Here is a 24,878-nt window from a genome sequence, read left to right on the forward strand (position 1 = left end):
ACTACCTGTCTGCCCCTACACTCTAACCACAAGGTTACCTGCCGTCCCTACACTCTAACCACTAGGCTACCTGTCTGCCCCTACACTCTAACCACTAGGCTACCTGCCGTCCCTACACTCTAACCACTAGGCTACCTGCCATCCCTCCACTCTAACCACTAGGCTACCTGCCATCCCTCCACTCTAACCACTAGTCTACCTGCCGTCCCTACACTCTAACCACTAGGCTACCTGCCATCCCTCCACTCTAACCACTAGTCTACCTGCCATCCCTCCACTCTAACCACTAGTCTACCTGCCGTCCCTACACTCTAACCACTAGTCTACCTGCCGTCCCTACACTCTAACCACTAGGCTACCTGCCTGCCCCTACACTCTAACCACTAGTCTACCTGCCGTCCCTACACTCTAACCACTAGGCTACCTGCCGTCCCTCCACTCTAACCACTAGTCTACCTGCCGTCCCTACACTCTAACCACTAGGCTACCTGCCGTCCCTACACTCTAACCACTAGGCTACCTGCCGTCCCTACACTCTAACCACTAGGCTACCTGCCGTCCCTACACTCTAACCACTAGGCTACCTGCCGTCCCTACACTCTAACCACTAGGCTACCTGCCGTCCCTACACTCTAACCACTAGGCTACCTGCCGTCCCTACACTCTAACCACTAGGCTACCTGCCTGCCCCTACACTCTAACCACTAGGCTACCTGCCGTCCCTCCACTCTAACCACTACCTGCCTGCCCCTCCACTCTAACCACTAGGCTACCTACCGTCCCTACACTCTAACCACTAGTCTACCTGCCGTCCCTACACTCTAACCACTAGGCTACCTGCCGTCCCTACACTCTAACCACTAGGCTACCTGCCGTCCCTACACTCTAACCACTAGACTACCTGCCGTCCCTACACTCTAACCACTAGGCTACCTGCCACCCCTACACTCTAACCACTAGTCTACCTGCCGTCCCTACACTCTAACCACTAGACTACCTGCCTGCCCCTCCACTCTAACCACTAGGCTACCTGCCGCCCCTACACTCTAACCACTAGGCTACCTGCCTGCCCCTACACTCTAACCACTAGTCTACCTGCCGTCCCTACACTCTAACCACTAGGCTACCTGCCTGCCCCTCCACTCTAACCACTAGTCTACCTGCCGCCCCTACACTCTAACCACTAGTCTACCTGCCGTCCCTCCACTCTAACCACTAGTCTACCTGCCGTCCCTCCACTCTAACCACTAGTCTACCTGCCGTCCCTCCACTCTAACCACTAGACTACCTGCCGTCCCTACACTCTAACCACTAGTCTACCTGCCGTCCCTACACTCTAACCACTAGGCTACCTGCCTGCCCCTCCACTCTAACCACTAGTCTACCTGCCGCCCCTACACTCTAATCACTAGGCTACCTGCCCCTACACTCTAACCACTAGTCTACCTGCCGCCCCTACACTCTAACCACTAGGCTACCTGCCTGCCCCTCCACTCTAACCACTAGGCTACCTGCCGCCCCTACACTCTAACCACTAGGCTACCTGCCTGCCCCTACACTCTAACCACTAGGCTACCTGCCGTCCCTCCACTCTAACCACTAGGCTACCTGCCGTCCCTACACTCTAACCACTAGGTTACCTGTCGTCCCTACACTCTAACCACTAGGCTACCTACCGTCCCTACACTCTAACCACTAGGCTACCTACCGTCCCTCCACTCTAACCACTAGGCTACCTGCCGTCCCTCCACTCTAACCACTACCTGCCTGCCGTCCCTCCACTCTAACCACTAGGCTACCTGCCGTCCCTCCACTCTAACCACTAGGCTACCTGCCGTCCCTCCACTCTAACCACTAGGCTACCTACCGTCCCTACACTCTAACCACTAGGCTACCTACCGTCCCTACACTCTAACCACTAGGCTACCTGCAAGTCAACCACTTAGTCAACTATAATTCTCTACCCATTATATCTAATTCAGAAACCACCTTTTTGTTGTGGTGGCAGGCAGTCAAATGATGAATCTTTTCCTGCATTCCTTGATAATCTTTTGAAAGGAGCTAAAAGAACATCCCTTGGAACATGTCTGCAAAATATGTTTCTTTGGAGTTTGTGATGTTTTCTAATGAGCACGTGTCTCTGTGTTCCTCAGGTGATGTTGGAGACCATGTAGTAGTCATGAACAGCAGACACATAGCCTTCTCTGGGAACAAATGGGAGCAGAAGATGTACTCCTCTCACACCCAGTAAGGCCTTGCCTCAGACTGTCTGTCTGTTACACATGGAATTAACCAGTGAACACAAACGAGTGTTATTCTGTACCTGTGTTTACTCATCAATCAAGAAGAACTTCATTGAAAACATAGAGCATGTGAACTGATCTGTGTAATGAGTGATGTGGTTGACTAAGCCTATGTGTGTAGAGTGATGTGGTTGACTAAGCCTATGTGTGTAATGAGTGATGTGGTTGACTAAGCCTATGTGTGTAATGAGTGATGTGGTTGACTAAGCCTATGTGTGTAATGAGTGATGTGGTTGACTAAGCCTATGTGTGTAATGAGTGATGTGGTTGACTAAGTCTATGTGTGTAGAGTGATGTGGTTGACTAAGCCTATGTGTGTAGAGTGATGTGGTTGACTAAGCCTATGTGTGTAGAGTGATGTGGTTGACTAAGCCTATGTGTGTAGAGTGATGTGGTTGACTAAGCCTATGTGTGTAGAGTGATGTGGTTGACTAAGCCTATGTGTGTAGAGTTGGTTGTCATACAAAAGTGTGTCTTCCTCTAAATCCAGTCTTGTTTCTTTCCCAAAGGTACCCGGGTGGATTTAAACAAGTCACAGCCACCCAGCTACATTTGAAAGACCCCAAAGCGGTAAGTATTGAGAGTCCGTTTATTAGGTACACTCGTCTAGTACCGAGTCGGACTCCACCCTTTGCCTCCAGAACAGCCAGAATTCTTCGGAAACATTCCACAGGGATGTTGGTCCATGTTGACGCGATGGCATCACGCAGTTGCTGCAGATTCGATGGCGGTACACCACAGCAACCAGCCTGTACCATTGACACCATCAGGACTCTGATTGGCCATCAGCTTGACTCAACAGAAACCGCGATTCGTCGGACCAGAGAATGTTTTTCCACTTCTCAAGAAGTGTTGGTGATCATGTGCCCACTGGAGACACTTCTTCTTGTTATTAGCTGATGGGAGTGGAACCCGGTGTGGTCGTCCGCTGCAACAGTCCATCCATGACAGGCAGCGACGAGATGAGCGTTCTGAGATGCTGTTCACCACTGTGCTGTTATTTGTCTGTTTGTGGCCTGCCTGTCGGCTTGCACCATCCTTCTCCTTCTCCTTCCACCTCTCTCATCAACCAGCTGGTTTACAGGACTACATCTGACTGGATGTTTTGTGTTTGTCCCAGTAAACTCTAGACGTTGTCGTGTGTGAAACGCCCAGGAATGCGGCCATTTCTGAGGTACTGGTGGGTCCGGCGAGCCTGGCGCCGACGATCATACCGCGCTCAAAGTCGCTGAGGTCACTGGTTTTGCCCGTTCTAACGTTCAATAGAAGGGTAACTGAATGCCTCGATGCCTGTCTGCCTGCTTTATAGAGCCAGCCACAGCCACGTGACGACTCACTGTCTGTAGGAGCGATCCGTTTACGTGAACAGGATGGTGTACCTAATAAACTGACCGGTGAGTTAACTACTGTTTTATAGAGCAAGCCACAGCCACGTCACGACTCACTGTCTGTAGGAGCGATCCGTTTACGTGAACAGGATGGTGTACCTAATAAACTGACCGGTGAGTTAACTACTGTTTTATAGAGCAAGCCACAGCCACGTCACGACTCACTGTCTGTAGGAGCGATCCGTTTACGTGAACAGGATGGTGTACCTAATAAACTGACCGGTGAGTTAACTACTGTTTTATTGGTGGGGCCACTGCAGTCTGTTTGGAAACACTGAATCAACACTGTCCTCTCACCTGTACAGTAACTTCAACCTTTAAAGTTTCATTCCTAGGCCTGGATGAAGCTGCATTTCATAAAAATGTCAGAATTGCATGTCGTTCAGGACAGCAGTTGCATTTTGCAATGCTGTTATGTATCGATGTTCATGTGATGAAATATGAGCTGTCCCACAGTTGTGTGACGTGTTTTGTCTATAAAGGTTACAAATGGCCCGCTGGTGTGAGAGAGAGAGAGAGAGAGAATGAATTATGGTGTAATGAATTGTCTGTCCTTGTAAGTCTCCCGTCCCTCTGGTTCCAGAGGGGGAGTGTTCTCCTGCAGGATCATCAGGGAGGATTTCAGACAGAGACACTTGTGTATTATCACAGACACACAGGATCTCTGCTGATGCAGGTCTGTCAGACGATTAGACCTTTAGGAGAATGTCTGCTGTAAATCTGGAGAAAGGCCTAGCTGGGTGTGCAGGAAGATAAAGGAACAGCAGCACAGCTTATTTATACAACCCAGAGATTCACTTTTTCAAGGAAAAAGGTTCAATTCAGCTATATATGTTTTCTCTCCTCTCTGCCTTGCTCTTATTTAGATGGATGGTCTTAATTATGTTTTAGTGTATACTTTTTGTTTGTGTTGCCTCACATACATGAATGTTTCAACAGTGCCATCCCAAGTGGTTCACTGAGGAAATGTACCTGTAGCTAAGCCCACATATTAATTAATATATATATATATATTAATTAAATGTACCTGTAGCTAAGCCCACATATTAATTAATATATATATATATTAATTAAATGTACCTGTAGCTAAGCCCACATATTAATTAATATATATATATATATTAATTAAATGTACCTGTAACTAAGCCCACATATTAATTAATATATATATATATTAATTAAATGTACCTGTAGCTAAGCCCACATATTAATTAATATATATATATATTAATTAAATGTACCTGTAGCTAAGCCCACATATTAATTAATATATATATATTAAATGTACCTGTAGCTAAGCCCACGTATACACTACCTTTCAGGGTCACTAAGAAATGTCCTTGTTTTTTTTAAAGAAAGGCAAAAAAAAATGGTCCATTTCAAATTGATCAGAAATACAGTGTAGACATTGTTAATGTTGTAAATGACTATTGTAGCTGGAAACGGTTGGTCCACCCCCCCCCCCCCCCTCCCGTCTCCAGCCCTCCTCTCTCCCCCCTCCCGTCTCCAGCCCTCCTCTCCCTCCCCCCCCAGCCCTCCTCAGGTTCCTCTAGCACGTTACACCTCCATTAATGAGATGGATGCATGTCTCTAGCTGAGTTATTCCAACGGGGGGAGAATCTATCAGAGGTAATTGTGGGTAATGATCACGTCGGGGTGACATCCACCTTCTGTAGCCGTGGTGACGGATGGTGTCCCTATACAACACACATCCGTCTTCCACACACCACGGTCGTCATTTAACAGGAGTAGGACTGATTTAATTTTCACAGGGGATAGATATGTATGAAGGGATTAAGCTGGAAATGGTAGATGAGAGAAAGTCAAATATTAAGAGATTTTTACTTTTTGGGGACATTTGGATTTTTCTTCCCCTCACTTGGTTTTCTTATTGCAGAGGATGGATCTGAGTGGTGGACGGTTATGTAGGAATAACATGTCATTTTGATGGTTGGTTTGCCAATGGAAGGAGGGAGGGGCAGAGGAGGAGCAGCTGGGAGCAGGGAGGGGCAGAGGAGGGACAGAGGAGGAGCAGGGAGGGGCAGAGGAGGGGCAGCTGGGAGCAGGGAGGGGCAGAGGAGGGGCAGCTGGGAGCAGGGAGGGGCAGAGGAGGGGCAGCTGGGAGCAGGGAGGGGCGGGGAGGGGCAGCTGGGAGCAGGGAGGGGCAGAGGAGGGGCAGCTGGGAGCAGGGAGGGGCAGAGGAGGGGCAGAGGAGGGGCAGAGGAGGGGGAGCAGGGAGGGGCAGAGGAGGGGCAGCTGGGAGCAGGGAAGGGCAGCTGGGAGCAAGGAGGGGCAGCTGGGAGCAGGGAGGGGCAGAGGAGGGACAAAGGAGGGGCAGAGGAGGGGCAGCTGGGAGCAGAGAGGGGCAGCTGGAAGCAGGGAGGGGCAGAGGAGGGACAGAGGAGGGGCAGCTGGGAGCAGGGAGGGGCAGCTGGGAGCAGGGAGGGGCAGAGGGGGAGCAGGGAGGGGCAGAGGAGGTACAAAGGAGGGGCAGAGGAGGGGCAGCTGGGAGCAGGGAGGGGCAGAGGGGCAGCTGGGAGAAGGGAGGGGCAGAGGAGGGGCAGCTGGGAGCAGGGAGGGGCAGAGGAGGGACAGCTGGGAGCAGGGAGGGGCAGAGGAGGGGCAGCTGGGAGCAGGGAGGGGCAGAGGAGGGGCAGCTGGGAGCAGGGAGGGGCAGAGGAGGGACAGCTGGGAGCAGTGAGGGGCGGGGGGGACAGCTGGGAGCAGGGAGGGGCGGGGGGGGGCAGCAGGGAGGGGCGGGGGGGGCAGCTGGGAGCAGGGAGGGGCGGGGGGGGGCAGCTGGTAGCAGGGAGGGGCAGAGGAGGGGCAGCTGGGGGCAGAGGAGTGACAGCTGGGAGCAGGGAGGGGCGGGGGGGGACAGCTGGGAGCAGGGAGGGGCGGGGGGGGGGGCAGCTGGGAGCAGGGAGGGGCGGGGGTGGGCAGCTGGGAGCAGGGAGGGGCGGGGGGGGGGGCAGCTGGGAGCAGGGAGGGGCGGGGGTGGGCAGCTGGGAGCAGGGAGGGGTGCGGGGGGGGCAGCTGGGAGCAGGGAGGGGTGCGGGGGGGGGCAGCTGGGAGCAGGGAGGGGTGGGGGGGGGAAGCTGGGAGCAGGGAGGGGTGGGGGGGGGAAGCTGGGAGCAGGGAGGGGCGGGGGGGAGCAGGGAGGGGCGGGGGGGGGCAGCTGGGAGCAGGGAGGGGTGGGGGGCAGCTGGGAGCAGGGAGGGGCGGGGGGGAGCAGGGAGGGGCGGGGGGGGGCAGCTGGGAGCAGGGAGGGGCGGGGGGGGGGCAGCTGGGAGCAGGGAGGGGCAGAGGAGGGACAGCTGGGAGCGGGGGGGGGGCAGCTGGGAGCAGGGAGGGGCGGGGGGGGCAGCTGGGAGCAGGGAGGGGCGGGGGGGGGGGGCAGCTGGGAGCAGGGAGGGGCAGAGGGGCAGCTGGGAGAAGGGAGGGGCAGAGGAGGGACAGAGGAGGGGCCGCTGGGAGCAGGGAGGGGCGGGGGGGGCAGCTGGGAGCAGGGAGGGGCGGGGGGGGGGCAGCTGGGAGCAGGGAGGGGTGCGGGGGGGGGCAGCTGGGAGCAGGGAGGGTTGGGGGGGGGAAGCTGGGAGCAGGGAGGGGCGGGGGGGAGCAGGGAGGGGCGGGGGGGGGCAGCTGGGAGCAGGGAGGGGTGGGGCAGCTGGGAGCAGGGAGGGGCGGGGGGGAGCAGGGCGGGGGGGGGGGGCAGCTGGGAGCAGGGAGGGGCGGGGGGGGGGCAGCTGGGAGCAGGGAGGGGCAGAGGAGGGACAGCTGGGAGCGGGGGGGGGGGCAGCTGGGAGCAGGGAGGGGCGGGGGGGGCAGCTGGGAGCAGGGAGGGGCGGGGGGGGGCAGCTGGGAGCAGGGAGGGGCGGGGGGGGGGGGGGGCAGCTGGGAGCAGGGAGGGGCGGGGGGGGGGGGAAGCTGGGAGCAGGGAGGGGCGGGGGGGGCAGCTGGGAGCAGGGAGGGGTGGGGGGGGGCAGCTGGGAGCAGGGAGGGGTGGTGGGGGGCAGCTGGGAGCAGGGAGGGGCGGGGGGGAGCAGGGAGGGGCGGGGGGGGCAGCTGGGAGCAGGGAGGGGCGGGGGGGGCAGCTGGGAGCAGGGAGGGGCGGGGGGGGCAGCTGGGAGCAGGGAGGGGTGGGGGGGGGCAGCTGGGAGCAGGGAGGGGTGGGGGGGGGCAGCTGGGAGCAGGGAGGGGTGGGGGGGGGCAGCTGGGAGCAGGGAGGGGTGGTGGGGGGCAGCTGGGAGCAGGGAGGGGTGGTGGGGGGCAGCTGGGAGCAGGGAGGGGTGGGGGGGGGCAGCTGGGAGCAGGGAGGGGTGGGGGGGGCAGCTGGGAGCAGGGAGGGGTGGTGGGGGGCAGCTGGGAGCAGGGAGGGGCAGAGGCACATTTTATGTAAACTTTATTTAAAGTCAGTTAAGAACAAATGATTACTTACAATGACGGCCTACCAGGGAACAATGGGTTACCTGCCTTGTTCAGGGGCAAAAGGACAGGTTTTTACCTTGTCAGCTCAAAGATTCGATCCAGCAACCTTTCGGTTACTGGCCCAACGCTCTAACCACTAGGCTACCTGCCTTCCCCGAGCTGAGCATTCAGGGTATTAGTTCAAGGATAACACCATTTTTTTCACATGACCTAAATGATTTGCTACCAGTTGGCGATCGTGACACATCGCTCCAAGAAACCCTGAATATGTGTCACACCACAGAGTGAGGGAGTGATACGAGGAATAGAACCAGCTTGTTAAAATGTTAGGAGAATATTGCAGGGGTATATAAAGTTGTCTACAGGGGAGACTCTTTACTATCTAGAGAGGGTAAGGTAGAGGAGATATTACCATATTGCTTAATCTAGTACCTTCTATCAGATCCACCCAAGTGTCTCTAGGGGATAGGGGTAAATAGAGGGGTTGTTTCTGGACAGGGTCATAGAGAACAGACCTGAGGGGTTTTGTACAAAGTAGAATCAATTATTTAGCCAGCTAACTTTAATGAACAGCCAGAAATATCTATTGTTTTTCAGTTTCATTAAGAAAGCTAAACTTATGTGTTTTTGGATGTTGGGTAAATTAGACCATGCCCGTTTTCAAGCATATACTTCTAAAAACAAATGAGGGAAGTTAGCTGGCTGACTCATTGATCCTGCTCAGTAGTATCCCCGTCTGGACCTAACAGGATCTCCACTGGTCACCACTGGGGACATATCAAAGGTTCAATGATGGACCTCAACCTTGTTCTTCTCCAGAGCTGTAACCATGACAACCCTACTCCAACTGTCTTATATCAAATGTCTGTGTTAGTGTCCCAAATGGCACCCTATTCCCTATATAGTGCGCTAGGATTCCCTATATAGTGATCTAGGATCCCCTATATAGTGATCTAGGATCCCCTATATAGTGATCTAGGATCCCCTATATAGTTCAATAGGATTCCCTATATAGTTCAATAGGATTCCCTATATAGTGATCTAGGATTCCCTATATAGTGATCTAGGATTCCCTATATAGTGATCTAGGATTCCCTATATAGTGATCTAGGATTCCCTATATAGTCCAATAGGATTCCCTATATAGTCCAATAGGATTCCCTATATAGTCCAATAGGATTCCCTATATAGTTCAATAGGATTCCCTATATAGTTCAATAGGATTCCCTATATAGTTCAATAGGATTCCCTATATAGTTCAATAGGATTCCCTATATAGTTCAATAGGATTCCCTATATAGTTCAATAGGATTCCCTGTATAGTGATCTAGGATTCCCTGTATAGTGATCTAGGATTCCCTGTATCGTGATCTAGAATTCCCTGTATAGTGCGCTAGGATTCCCTGTATAGTGCGTTAGGATTCCCTGTATAGTGCGTTAGGATTCCCTATATAGTGCAATAGGATTCCCTATATAGTTCAATAGGATTCCCTGTATAGTGATCTAGGATTCCCTGTATAGTGATCTAGGATTCCCTGTATAGTGATCTAGGATTCCCTATATAGTGATCTAGGATTCCCTATATAGTTCAATAGGATTCCCTGTATAGTGATCTAGGATTCCCTATATAGTTCAATAGGATTCCCTATATAGTTCAATAGGATTCCCTATATAGTTCAATAGGATTCCCTATATAGTTCAATAGGATTCCCTATATAGTTCAATAGGATTCCCTATATAGTTCAATAGGATTCCCTGTATAGTGATCTAGGATTCCCTTTATAGTGATCTAGGATTCCCTATATAGTTCAATAGGATTCCCTGTATAGTGATCTAGGAATCCTTATATATTGATCTAGAATTCCCTGTATAGTGATCTAGAATTCCCTGTATAGTGATCTAGAATTCCCTGTATAGTGATCTAGGATTCCCTGTATAGTGATCTAGGATTCCCTATATAGTGATCTAGGATTCCCTATATAGTGATCTAGGATTCCCTGTATAGTGATCTAGGATTCCCTGTATAGTGATCTAGAATTCCCTGTATAGTGATCTAGGATTCCCTGTATAGTGATCTAGGATTCCCTGTATAGTGATCTAGGATTCCCTGTATAGTGATCTAGGATTCCCTATATAGTTCAATAGGATTCCCTGTATAGTGATCTAGGATTCCCTGTATAGTGATCTAGGATTCCCTGTATAGTGATCTAGGATTCCCTATATAGTGATCTAGGATTCCCTATATAGTTCAATAGGATTCCCTGTATAGTGATCTAGGATTCCCTTTATAGTGATCTAGGATTCCCTATATAGTTCAATAGGATTCCCTGTATAGTGATCTAGGAATCCTTATATATTGATCTAGAATTCCCTGTATAGTGATCTAGAATTCCCTGTATAGTGATCTAGAATTCCCTGTATAGTGATCTAGGATTCCCTGTATAGTGATCTAGGATTCCCTGTATAGTGATCTAGGATTCCCTATATAGTTCAATAGGATTCCCTGTATAGTGATCTAGGAATCCTTATATATTGATCTAGAATTCCCTGTATAGTGATCTAGAATTCCCTGTATAGTGATCTAGAATTCCCTGTATAGTGATCTAGGATTCTTTGTATAGTGATCTAGGATTCCCTGTATCGTGATCTAGGATTCCCTATATAGTGATCTAGGATTCCCTGTATCGTGATCTAGAATTCCCTGTATAGTGCGCTAGGATTCCCTATATAGTGCAATAGGATTCCCTATATAGTTCAATAGGATTCCCTATATAGTTCAAAAGGATTCCCTGTATAGTGATCTAGGATTCCCTATATAGTGATCTAGGATTCCCTATATAGTGCACTAGTGTGCCATTAGGGACTGAATCTGAGTAGCCTATCCAAGCGCTGGATCCAGAGTCCACTCTTCTTCTATCTTCCTCTTCTTCCTCCAGATAGTGAAGCTGGCAGTGTACGGGATGCTGCCTAGGAACCTCTCCAGAAGGACCATGATGCAACGGCTACACCTCTTCCCTGAAGACGTGAGACTTGTCTTTTAAGACTTTCACATCTAATATGTGTGAAAATGAAATGAGAAGTTTTAGTAAAAAGAATGACGCCTCACACGACACCTCTTCCCTGAAGATAAAATAACTGGTCTTTATTCTCCCGTTGTGGACTGAATATGTCTTGACATGTTGATTTGATTGATTTGAATTTGTTTAATCATCTTAAATTATGACACATTCAGCCAAGAACAAGCAGAACAGACATAGAAATATCAGCGATAACGCAAGTCTGACTTGTTTCCAATTAACGCAAGTCTATCTTGTTTCCAATTAACGCAAGTCTATCTTGTTTCCAATAAACGCAAGTCTGACTTGTTTCCAATAAACGCAAGTCTGACTTGTTTCCAATTAACGCAAGTCTGACTTGTTTCCAATAAGCGCAAGTCTGACTTGTTTCCAATTAGCGCAAGTCTGACTTGTTTCCAATAAACGCAAGTCTGACTTGTTTCCAATTAACGCAAGTCTGACTTGTTTCCAATAAGCGCAAGTCTGACTTGTTTCCAATTAGCGCAAGTCTGACTTGTTTCCAATTAACGCAAGTCTGACTTGTTTCCAATAAGCGCAAGTCTGACTTGTTTCCAATAAACGCGAGTCTGACTTGTTTCCAATAAACGCGAGTCTGACTTGTTTCCAATAAACGCGAGTCTGACTTGTTTCCAATAAACGCGAGTCTGACTTGTTTCCAATAAACGCGAGTCTGACTTGTTTCCAATAAACGCGAGTCTGACTTGTTTCCAATAAACGCGAGTCTGACTTGTTTCCAATAAACGCAAGTCTGACTTGTTTCCAATAAACGCAAGTCTGACTTGTTTCCAATAAACGCAAGTCTGACTTGTTTCCAATAAACACAAGTCTGACTTGTTTCCAATAAACGCAAGTCTGACTTGTTTCCAATAAGCGCGAGTCTGACTTGTTTCCAATAAACGCAAGTCTGACTTGTTTCCATTGTGGTAAAGCATTTAGACAAGTCTAGTCTGACTCTAGCTTCTCATTATACGGTATATAAATATTAAAGTCTTATTTCCCATTGACTTGCACCTCTCTCTAACCCAGGTGTGTTTTCCCTCTGAAAAGTGAAGACACCTACAAACCTAAGACTGTGTTCCTGTCCCTGGCTAGAGCCTAGGTGCCATACAGATCCATGAAATGACTGTTGTATGTAATTGTATGGCAGGATCTTCCTGAGGACATCCTTCTGAACCTGACGGAGGAGCTGCCTCAGCCCAGAGAGATCCCTCGCAGGCTGAATGAGTACAGCCAGGAGGAGCGAGAAGCCTTCCCCAATCTGTGGACCCCGTGAGTACCTTCTTCTGCTGAATCTCTAGCTCATTTAGAACAACCTGGTTTTATAGAGGAACAGACTGGTTTATAGTGGAACAGACTGGTCTATAGTGGAACAGCCTGGTTTATAGAGGAACAGCCTGGTTTATAGAGGAACCGCCTGGTTTATAGAGGAACAGACTGGTTTATAGAGGAACAGACTGGTTTATAGAGGAACAGACTGGTTTATAGAGGAACAGACTGATTTATAGAGGAACAGACTGGTTTATAGAGGAACAGACTGGTTTATAGTGGAACAGACTGGTTTATAGAGGAACAGACACATACCATAGTTCCATTACAGACTGCTGTGTTCCTTCAGCCATGGCAGTGATCCATCGTTCCTCAAGTCCACAGCCTGCTATTCATATCAGCCGTGACGCAGTTAAATGCATTATGATACTGCTCTCTACCAGAGCGGACAAATCTTTAAGCATTTTATGACCTAAATGTTATGCTAGCTTTAGCTTACCACAAACATTCAAATAACTAGTAGAAACCCAAAATAATTATTTACTGAAGAACAGGATAAAACCTTTGTGTGTGTGTTCGTGTGAAACCTACTTCTGTTATTACCGGTAAGTAAGGATGGGAGAAGTGTAGCACCGTCTTCCTCTTTATTGATGTGAGAAACGGGTTCTTGTTACCGGCCTGACAAATGATTCCATTATGATAAAGAGCACGGCCTGTTGAAACGCGATCGGTCATGTTCCTGTAGAGTTAAGTAAGTGTATGGCTCAATGAGGGGGAAATGGTGGTCTGGGCCATGGACTGACCTCTCATACACACACACACACACACACACACACACACACGCTGTAGAGTGGTGACTGAGGACTCAAGATGGAACCCCGTTGGGATTGTTGATGTTTCTCTCAAGATTGAGACTGTGAACCTCCACTTTTTCAAACACTTGACACCCCACGTGTGTTAATGCACTTAAGATCTTTCCTTTTAAAGTCGTATTGAAACACTAGAGAGGTACTCTGTAATCGAATTCATGCTAACTTTTTTACGAGGCCAGTAATTCACCCCAATGAGCAGTGGAACCGAGGAGGGTTTTATAGAGAGCAGTATGTTTATATGGGGTTTCTCTAGTAACCACCGCAGTGATTGGTCAGGGCGACCCTACAGAGCATGTCCATTAAAACACATCACACAGGAAATAGACACTGACGTGATAATGAGACGGCCAGAACAGCCACTACATTACTTCCTGTCTGTAAATTAAAGGAAATTTGGAGTTTTCAACCTGACAGAAAACAGTGACATTCCAGAATTCCGTGACATCATTCTTGTAGTGTAATGTTTGGCGTACTGGGAGAAGGCTGCTGAGGTTCAGGGGGAATCTGAGATTCTGATCACGCATACTCACATGGACTGCAGCTATAACTCACTTGGAATAACACAGAAGTGAGAAATGAAGCTTAACAGTGACTTGATGTAGTGTTTATAGGGTGTTAACTGGTGTAGTGGTTATAGGGTGTTAACTGGTGTAGTGGTTACAGGGTGTTAACTGGTGTAGTGGTTACAGGGTGGTTACAGGGTGTTAACTGGTGTAGTGGTTATAGGGTGTTAACTGGTGTAGTGGTTATAGGGTGTTAACTGGTGTCGTGGTTACAGGGTGTTAACTGGTGTAGTGGTTACAGGGTGTTAACTGGTGTAGTGGTTACAGGGTGTTAACTGGTGTAGTGGTTACAGGGTGTTAACTGGTGTAGTGGTTATAGGGTGGTTATAGGGTGTTAACTGGTGTAGTGGTTATAGGGTGTTAACTGGTGTAGTGGTTATAGGGTGTTAACTGGTGTAGTGGTTACGTGGTTACAGGGTGTTAACTGGTGTAGTGGTTACAGGGTGTTAACTGGTGTAGTGGTTATAGGGTGGTTACAGGGTGTTAACTGGTGTAGTGGTTATAGGGTGTTAACTGGTGTAGTGGTTACAGGGTGTTAACTGGTGTAGTGTTTATAGGGTGTTAACTGGTGTAGTGGTTATAGGGTGTTAACTGGTGTAGTGGTTATAGTGTGTTAACTGGTGTAGTGGTTACAGGGTGTTAACTGGTGTAGTGGTTACATGGTGTTAACTGGTGTAGTGGTTACAGGGTGTTAACTGGTGTAGTGGTTACAGGGTGTTAACTGGTGTAGTGGTTACAGGGTGTTAACTGGTGTAGTGGTTACAGGGTGTTAACTGGTGTAGTGGTTACAGGGTGTTAACTGGTGTAGTGGTTATAGGGTGATAACTGGTGTAGTGGTTATAGGGTGTTAACTGGTGTAGTGGTTATAGGGTGTTAACTGGTGTAGTGGTTATAGGGTGTTAACTGGTGTAGTGGTTACAGGGTGTTAACTGGTGTAGTGGTTACAGGGTGTTAACTGGTGTAGTGGTTACAGGGTGGTTACAGGGTGTTAACTGGTGTAGTGGTTACAGGGTGTTAACTGGTGTAGTGGTTACAGGGTGGTTACAGGGTGTTAACTAGTGGTTATAGGGTGTTAACTGGTGTAGTGGTTACAGGGTGGTTACAAGGTGTTAACCGGTGTAGTGGTTATAGGGTGTTAACTGGTGTAGTGGTTACAGGGTGGTTACAGGGTGTTAACTGGTGTAGTGGTTATAGGGTGTTAACTGGTGTAGTGGTTATAGGGTGTTAACTGGTGTAGTGGTTACAGGGTGGTTATAGGGTGTTAACTGGTGTAGTGGTTACAGGGTGTTAACTGGTGTAGTGGTTATAGGATGTTAACTGGTGTAGTGGTTATAGGGTGTTAACTGGTGTAGTGGTTATAGGGTGTTAACTGGTGTAGTGGTTACATGGTGTTAACTGGTGTCGTGGTTACAGGGTGTTAACTGGTGTAGTGGTTACAGGGTGGTTATAGGGTGTTAACTGGTGTAGTGGTTACAGGGTGGTTATAGGGTGTTAACTGGTGTAGTGGTTATAGGGTGTTATAGGGTGTTAACTGGTGTAGTGGTTATAGGGTGTTAACTGGTGTAGTGGTTATAGGGTGTTAACTGGTGTAGTGGTTATAGGGTGTTAACTGGTGTAGTGGTTATAGGGTGTTAACTGGTGTAGTGGTTATAGGGTGTTAACTGGTGTAGTGGTTATAGGGTGTTAACCTGTGTAGTGGTTATAGGGTGTTAACCGGTGTAGTGGTTATAGGGTGTTAACTGGTGTAGTGGTTATAGGGTGTTAACTGGTGTAGTGGTTACAGGGTGTTAACTGGTGTAGTGGTTACAGGGTGTTAACTGGTGTAGTGGTTACAGGGTGTTAACTGGTGTAGTGGTTACAGGGTGTTAACTGGTGTAGTGGTTACATGGTGTTAACTGGTGTAGTGGTTATAGGGTGTTAACTGGTGTAGTGGTTATAGGGTGTTAACTGGTGTAGTGGTTATAGGGTGTTAACTGGTGTAGTGGTTATAGGGTGTTAACTGGTGTAGTGGTTATAGGGTGTTAACTGGTGTAGTGGTTATAGGGTGTTAACTGGTGTAGTGGTTACAGGGTGTTAACTGGTGTAGTGGTTACAGGGTGTTAACTGGTGTAGTGGTTACAGGGTGGTTACAGGGTGTTAACTGGTGTAGTGGTTATAGGGTGTTAACTGGTGTAGTGGTTACAGGGTGGTTACAGGGTGTTAACTAGTGGTTATAGGGTGTTAACTGGTGTAGTGGTTACAGGGTGGTTACAAGGTGTTAACCGGTGTAGTGGTTATAGGGTGTTAACTGGTGTAGTGGTTACAGGGTGGTTACAGGGTGTTAACTGGTGTAGTGGTTATAGGGTGTTAACTGGTGTAGTGGTTATAGGGTGTTAACTGGTGTAGTGGTTACAGGGTGGTTATAGGGTGTTAACTGGTGTAGTGGTTACAGGGTGTTAACTGGTGTAGTGGTTATAGGATGTTAACTGGTGTAGTGGTTATAGGGTGTTAACTGGTGTAGTGGTTATAGGGTGTTAACTGGTGTAGTGGTTATAGGGTGTTAACTGGTGTAGTGGTTACATGGTGTTAACTGGTGTCATGGTTACAGGGTGTTAACTGGTGTAGTGGTTACAGGGTGGTTATAGGGTGTTAACTGGTGTAGTGGTTACAGGGTGGTTATAGGGTGTTAACTGGTGTAGTGGTTATAGGGTGTTATAGGGTGTTAACTGGTGTAGTGGTTATAGGGTGTTAACTGGTGTAGTGGTTACAGGGTGTTAACTGGTGTAGTGGTTATAGGGTGTTAACTGGTGTAGTGGTTATAGGGTGTTAACTGGTGTAGTGGTTATAGGGTGTTAACTGGTGTAGTGGTTATAGGGTGTTAACTGGTGTAGTGGTTACAGGGTAGTTACAGGGTGTTAACTGGTGTAGTGGTTACAGGGTGTTAACTGGTGTAGTGGTTACAAGGTGTTAACCGGTGTAGTGGTTACAGGGTGTTAACTTGTGTAGTGGTTACAGGGTGGTTATAGGGTGTTAACTGGTGTAGTGGTTATAGGGTGTTAACTGGTGTAGTGGTTACAGGGTGTTAACTGGTGTAGTGGTTACGTGGTTACAGGGTGTTAACTGGTGTAGTGGTTACAGGGTGTTAACTGGTGTAGTGGTTATAGGGTGGTTACAGGGTGTTAACTGGTGTAGTGGTTATAGGGTGTTAACTGGTGTAGTGGTTATAGGGTGTTAACTGGTGTAGTGGTTATAGGGTGTTAACTGGTGTAGTGGTTACAGGGTGTTAACTGGTGTAGTGTTTATAGGGTGTTAACTGGTGTAGTGGTTATAGGGTGTTAACTGGTGTAGTGGTTATAGTGTGTTAACTGGTGTAGTGGTTACAGGGTGTTAACTGGTGTAGTGGTTACATGGTGTTAACTGGTGTAGTGGTTACAGGGTGTTAACTGGTGTAGTGGTTACAGGGTGTTAACTGGTGTAGTGGTTACAGGGTGTTAACTGGTGTAGTGGTTACAGGGTGTTAACTGGTGTAGTGGTTACAGGGTGTTAACTGGTGTAGTGGTTATAGGGTGTTAACTGGTGTAGTGGTTATAGGGTGTTAACTGGTGTAGTGGTTATAGGGTGTTAACTGGTGTAGTGGTTACAGGGTGTTAACTGGTGTAGTGGTTACAGGGTGTTAACTGGTGTAGTGGTTACAGGGTGGTTACAGGGTGTTAACTGGTGTAGTGGTTACAGGGTGGTTACAGGGTGTTAACTAGTGGTTATAGGGTGTTAACTGGTGTAGTGGTTACAGGGTGGTTACAAGGTGTTAACCGGTGTAGTGGTTATAGGGTGTTAACTGGTGTAGTGGTTACAGGGTGGTTACAGGGTGTTAACTGGTGTAGTGGTTATAGGGTGTTAACTGGTGTAGTGGTTATAGGGTGTTAACTGGTGTAGTGGTTACAGGGTGGTTATAGGGTGTTAACTGGTGTAGTGGTTACATGGTGTTAACTGGTGTCGTGGTTACAGGGTGTTAACTGGTGTAGTGGTTACAGGGTGGTTATAGGGTGTTAACTGGTGTAGTGGTTACAGGGTGGTTATAGGGTGTTAACTGGTGTAGTGGTTATAGGGTGTTATAGGGTGTTAACTGGTGTAGTGGTTATAGGGTGTTAACTGGTGTAGTGGTTACAGGGTGTTAACTGGTGTAGTGGTTATAGGGTGTTAACTGGTGTAGTGGTTATAGGGTGTTAACTGGTGTAGTGGTTATAGGGTGTTAACTGGTGTAGTGGTTATAGGGTGTTAACTGGTGTAGTGGTTACAGGGTGTTAACTGGTGTAGTGGTTACAGGGTGTTAACTGGTGTAGTGGTTACAGGGTGTTAACTGGTGTAGTGGTTACAGGGTGTTAACTGGTGTAGTGGTTATAGGGTGTTAACCTGTGTAGTGGTTATAGGGTGTTAACCGGTGTAGTGGTTATAGGGTGTTAACTGGTGTAGTGGTTATAGGGTGTTAACTGGTGTAGTGGTTACAGGGTGTTAACTGGTGTAGTGGTTACAGGGTGTTAACTGGTGTAGTGGTTACAGGGTGTTAACTGGTGTAGTGGTTACAGGGTGTTAACTGGTGTAGTGGTTACATGGTGTTAACTGGTGTAGTGGTTATAGGGTGTTAACTGGTGTAGTGGTTATAGGGTGTTAACTGGTGTAGTGGTTATAGGGTGTTAACTGGTGTAGTGGTTATAGGGTGTTAACTGGTGTAGTGGTTACAGGGTGTTAACTGGTGTAGTGGTTACAGGGTGTTAACTGGTGTAGTGGTTACAGGGTGGTTACAGGGTGTTAACTGGTGTAGTGGTTATAGGGTGTTAACTGGTGTAGTGGTTACAGGGTGGTTACAGGGTGTTAACTAGTGGTTATAGGGTGTTAACTGGTGTAGTGGTTACAGGGTGGTTACAAGGTGTTAACCGGTGTAGTGGTTATAGGGTGTTAACTGGTGTAGTGGTTACAGGGTGGTTACAGGGTGTTAACTGGTGTAGTGGTTATAGGGTGTTAACTGGTGTAGTGGTTATAGGGTGTTAACTGGTGTAGTGGTTACAGGGTGGTTATAGGGTGTTAACTGGTGTAGTGGTTACAGGGTGTTAACTGGTGTAGTGGTTATAGGATGTTAACTGGTGTAGTGGTTATAGGGTGTTAACTGGTGTAGTGGTTATAGGGTGTTAACTGGTGTAGTGGTTATAGGGTGTTAACTGGTGTAGTGGTTACATGGTGTTAACTGGTGTCATGGTTACAGGGTGTTAACTGGTGTAGTGGTTACAGGGTGGTTATAGGGTGTTAACTGGTGTAGTGGTTACAGGGTGTTAACTGGTGTAGTGGTTATAGGGTGTTATAGGGTGTTAACTGGTGTAGTGGTTATAGGGTGTTAACTGGTGTAGTGGTTACAGGGTGTTAACTGGTGTAGTGGTTATAGGGTGTTAACTGGTGTAGTGGTTATAGGGTGTTAACTGGTGTAGTGGTTACAGGGTAGTTACAGGGTGTTAACTAGTGTAGTGGTTACAGGGTGTTAACTGGTGTAGTGGTTACAGGGTGTTAACTGGTGTAGTGGTTACAGGGCGTTAACTGGTGTAGTGGTTATAGGGAGTTAACTGGTGTAGTGGTTATAGGGTGTTAACTGGTGTAGTGGTTACAGGGTGTTAACTGGTGTAGTGTTTATAGGGTGTTAACTGGTGTAGTGGTTATAGGGAGTTAACTGGTGTAGTGGTTATAGGGTGTTAACTGGTGTAGTGGTTATAGGGAGTTAACTGGTGTAGTGTTTATAGGGTGTTAGCTGGTGTAGTGGTTATGGGGTGTTAACTGGTGTAGTGGTTTGTTTCCACAGCAGGAGAGGAGAATGGAACTATCAAAATAACGACTACTGTACTTAGTTCTATAGCTAGGATAGCATCATGTTGTTGATGTTTTATAGCTAGGATAGCATCATGTTGTTGATGTTTTATAGCTAGGATAGCATCATGTTGTTGATGTTCTATAGCTAGGATAGCATCATGTTGTTGATGTTCTATAGCTAGGATAGCATCATGTTGTTGATGTTCTATAGCTAGGATAGCATCATGTTGTTGATGTTTTATAGCTAGGATAGCATCATGTTGTTGGTGTTCTATAGCTAGGATAGCATCATGTTATTGATGTTCTATAGCTAGGATAGCATCATACTGTTGATGTCCTAGTTGCAATTAGGTCCTAGTTGCATCCGTCTGCAATCTATTGAGATGGGTCTACTCTAAGCTAAGACAAGCTCTATGGTTTCTGGAATCCCCTCTGATTAGTGGCTGGTTTTTGCTCAGACATTCTCACCGACTGCCTCTGTGGCTCAGTGTAAACAATCTCTGAATAAATAGTCTGGTTAGATTTGCAAGCCCCGGTAAGCCTAATAGAAATGGGATTGGCATCATCGTAAATATGTATTTACCTCATGTAGTCCGTGGCGGGTTGAGACAGCCAGGCCCACTATATTCTCCCCCAGGAGTGAAGTATGATGTGTCTCAGTGAGTAGCTCTGCCCCTGATTCAGTGGCACTTTTCCACTTTTGTTAATGTGGTGAGGCACGTTGCCCAGCCAAGGCTACGGTGCCAGGCTCAGTCACTGTGAGGGATGGTCTGCCAGCCTCCCTGCCCTGAAACATAGCCTGCTATACTGTGGCCTTCATTTCTAACTCACTGTGAGCTATACTGTAGCTAGGGAGGCTGCCTCACTGTGAAGGATGGCTAGCTAGACCTGCCCTGAACCGCAGGCTGCTATACTGTGGCCTCACTGTGAAGGATGGCTAGCTAGACCTGCCCTGAACCGCAGGCTGCTATACTGTGGCCTCACTGTGAAGGATGGCTAGCTAGACCTGCCCTGAACCGCAGGCTGCTATACTGTGGCCTCACTGTGAAGGATGGCTAGCTAGACCTGCCCTGAACCGCAGGCTGCTATACTGTGGCCTCACTGTGAAGGATGGCTAGCTAGACCTGCCCTGAACCGCAGGCTGCTATACTGTGGCCTCACTGTGAAGGATGGCTAGCTAGACCTGCCCTGAACCGCAGGCTGCTATACTGTGGCCTCACTGTGAAGGATGGCTAGCTAGACCTGCCCTGAAGGAGGAGCCCCAGACGTACAGTCACTAGCTATAGAAAGGAGGAGCCCCAGACGTAGTCACTAGCTATTGAAAGGAGGAGCCCCAGACGTACAGTCACTAGCTATAGAAAGGATACACCTGTACCCGACCGCGTTTTCCCAGTTGATTGCCTTTCCGTCTGGAATGTATATGATCCATATAATCTACTCCTCCATTTCAACGTGAAAAGCCTGTCTAGACATATGTATCACACTTATAAGGTAGCCTACATTTCAATCAACACTAACCCTGTAGCTAACCCAGCTCACTCAAATTAATTACATTCATGGAATTTCCTTTTTTTTGGTTTAGCGAGCAATATTTTCCAAAAGAAGATTAAATTGACATTTGTCACGACCCTCACGTTTTTCCATCCAGTGAGGAAATGTAGCCTTTTATTTAATTCCCCTCACTTTGCGTGCGAATATCATCAATCTCAAGTTAATTGTCCCAATCCTACCTTTCTCATGACATTACACAAAGTCTGTGTCCCAAAAGGGCACCCTTTTCCCTATGTAGTGCCCTACTTTTGACCTGGGCCCTTTATAAAGGGAACCGGGTGCCATTTTGGAACGTGTCATTCAAGGTAAGAGCAGAACATGTGTCCTAAAGCTGTATTCTATTAGGGTTTTTTTACTGCAGCTGAGAAGTGCTGTTTTTAATACGAAGACCAACTTAAAGGAGGAGACTTTATGAAACTTGTTAACAATCCTTTTTTTAAAGATGTTTTTTATTTTCTCAAAGACTTGAGCAGAGGTCCTTTTCTTTCAAATGAAAACGTTGAGATGAATAGTGTGATGTCTGGTGGGTGAAACATCACCTCAGGGGGTTTCCATTTTAAAATAGGGAGTAGGCTCCAAGTTTAAATCTTTATACAGTAACACCGTGTTCAAGGAACACTCCACGTTCAGAAAGAAAACGTCAAGGGGACAATAAAAACCCTAAATGTAATTGATGATAGAACACATTTTAATGATCTAGACTTGGAAACAAAACAGTGATTTTTATCTGTCAACCTGTCTATACAGACGGGGGAGTCTGAGAAAGAATAGGGAATCTGTTTCAGGCAACAACTCCACTTTGTAAACTACACTTCCCATAGTACTCTGCTCATCAGTGTATCTCACCCTAGCAGTTATCAGAATATAGCCCTGTCAGGACACTGTCAGCCCTAGCAGTCATCGGTATATAGTCCTGTCCACCCTAGCAGTCATCAGTATATAGTCCTGTCAGGACACCCTAGCAGTCATCAGTATATAGTCCTGTCAGGACACTGTCAGCCCTAGCAGTCATCGGTATATAGTCCTGTCCACCCTAGCAGTCATCAGTATATAGTCCTGTCAGGACACCCTAGCAGTCATCAGTATATAGTCCTGTCAGGACACTGTCAGCCCTAGCAGTCATCGGTATATAGTCCTGTCCACCCTAGCAGTCATCAGTATATAGTCTTGTCAGGACACTGTCACCCCTAGCAGTCATCAGTATATAGTCCTGTCAGGACAGTGTCCACCCTAGCAGTCATCAGTATATAGTCCTGTCAGGACAGTGTCAGCCCTAGCAGTCATCAGTATATAGTACTGTCAGCCCTAGCAGTCATCAGTATATAGTCCTGTCAGGACAGTGTCAGCCCTAGCAGTCATCAGTATATAGTCCTGTCCACCCTAGCAGTCATCAGTATATAGTCCTGTCAGGACACTGTCCACCCTAGCAGTCATCAGAATATAGCCCTGTCAGGACACTGTCCACCCTAGCAGTCATCAGAATATAGCCCTGTCAGGACACTGTCCACCCTAGCAGTCATCAGTATATAGTCCTGTCAGGACACTGTCCACCCTAGCAGTCATCAGTATATAGTCCTGTCAGGACACTGTCAGCCCTAGCAGTCATCAGTATATAGTACTGTCAGCTCTAGCAGTCATCAGAATATAGCCCTGTCAGGACACTGTCAGCCCTAGCAGTCATCAGTATATAGTCATATCAGGACACTGTCCGCCCTAGCAGTCATCAGTATATAGTCCTGTCAGGACACTGTCCACCCTAGCAGTCATCAGTATATAGTCCTATCAGGACAGTGTCCACCCTAGCAGTCATCAGAATATAGTCCTGTCAGGACACTGTCCACCCTAGCAGTCATCAGTATATAGTCCTGTCAGGACAGTGTCAGCCCTAGCAGTCATCAGTATATAGTCCTGTCAGCCCTAGCAGTCATCAGTATATAGTCATGTCAGGACACTGTCCGCCCTAGCAGTCATCAGTATATAGTCCTGTCCGCCCTAGCAGTCATCAGTATATAGTCCTGTCAGGACACTGTCCACCCTAGCAGTCATCAGTATATAGCCCTGTCAGGACACTGTCAGCTCTAGCAGTCATCAGTATATAGTACTGTCAGCCCTAGCAGTCATCAGTATATAGCCCTGTCAGGACACTGTCAGCCCTAGCAGTCATCAGTATATAGCCCTGTCAGGACACTGTCAGCCCTAGCAGTCATCAGTATATAGTACTGTCAGCTCTAGCAGTCATCAGAATATAGCCCTGTCAGGACACTGTCAGCCCTAGCAGTCATCAGTATATAGTCTTGTCAGCCCTAGCAGTCATCAGTATATAGTCCTGTCAGGACAGTGTCCGCCCTAGCAGTCATCAGTATATAGTCCTGTCAGGACAGTGTCAGCCCTAGCAGTCATCAGTATATAGTCCTGTCAGGACAGTGTATTGTGATAAATGATGTGTTTCTCTGTTTACTGATCTAATCTTAAGAACCAATCAGTGAGCCCATTCAGGCCTGGAATTCCAGCGATGTAATTGACCTCTGGTGATGTTCAAGGTCAAACCAATCCTGGCCCTTTTTATTAAAGACCTAGTTGATATTCACTGACTGACATCACATCAACACTCACCAAGCACTCTGGACATGGTCTCAATCTAATACCGTCAACACATACTAATGTAATACAATATAAAGTTGTTTGTTGTGAATAGTAGAGCTACTTTACTTAGTAATAACTGTCTTCTGTTTCTGCTTTAAGACCATATTGCTTACATGATAGTTACCACGGTGATATTTCATTCAACCTTCTACAGGTTATTCTTATTGAGATGACATTTATGTTGCTGTTCTACATGACTGAGTTGTAATGTCCGTGTTGTTCTATCTGCAGACCTGAAGACTACAGGATGAAGTGATCCATCAGAAGGCTGTTGCTAGGCGCCTTCTTCTTCTTCTGTCCTGTTACTTGTACTGGCATTTACATCCTGGTGACATTTACTGTACACACCACAAACCTTTTTCTGTCGTCCCAAATAATGTACAAAAATAAAACTAGTTCTCTTGTCAACCGTTTTGTTTTTCTTTTTTTTTCGTGAGAATAAATCATGATGTATATTTCATTCTTTCTGTGGTGAAAGTTTGATGAGTTAAAAAAAATTGACTTTCGTGTGTTTCATTCAACCTCAGCTGCAGTGAGAGATTAATTGAATGAGTCCCAAACAGTCCCCTATTCCCCTGTATAGTGCACTACTTTAGACCAGGGCTCTGATCAAAAGTAGTGCACTATACAGGGATTAGGGTGCCAGTTGGGACTCGAGCATCGGCTGCGGTCAGCTGCCTTTTTAGTTCTGTTATATTTGAGAGAATATTAAAGTGGAGATTCTTTGCCTTACCAGCCACAGACCATTTCTGCAGTCTCTTCTGAAGTCTGATCTCTCCTCTAATTCGACCACACTTCGACCTTAATTGATTTCAGATGCCTCCGAGACCTTTTTTATAATGCCAGCATAGCCTTTTGATGTCTGGTGGCCCCTAAAGGAAACCATTGTGGAAATGTACCTCAACAGTAAGCGTGATACTATAGTCGTTGGGCTCTTTTTTTTTTAGACTGGGTAGTC

General features: G+C 47.5%; 1 protein-coding gene across 1 annotated transcript; it reads left to right on the top strand.

Moving 5' to 3' along the window:
* Positions 1–2,153: 2,153 nt before the first annotated feature.
* On the top strand, positions 2,154–24,328 carry LOC139394292 (large ribosomal subunit protein uL13m-like; the record flags this gene model as incomplete). Its single annotated transcript, XM_071142317.1, has 5 exons — positions 2,154–2,247; positions 2,813–2,873; positions 11,056–11,142; positions 12,344–12,465; positions 24,152–24,328. Coding segments are annotated over 5 exons (389 nt in total), but the record flags the coding sequence as incomplete, so codon positions are not given.
* Between the last annotated feature and the right edge of the window lie 550 nt (positions 24,329–24,878).

This window comes from Oncorhynchus clarkii, unplaced genomic scaffold, assembly GCF_045791955.1.
Source record: "Oncorhynchus clarkii lewisi isolate Uvic-CL-2024 unplaced genomic scaffold, UVic_Ocla_1.0 unplaced_contig_9597_pilon_pilon, whole genome shotgun sequence".
NCBI classification, from domain to species: Eukaryota; Metazoa; Chordata; class Actinopteri; order Salmoniformes; family Salmonidae; genus Oncorhynchus; species Oncorhynchus clarkii.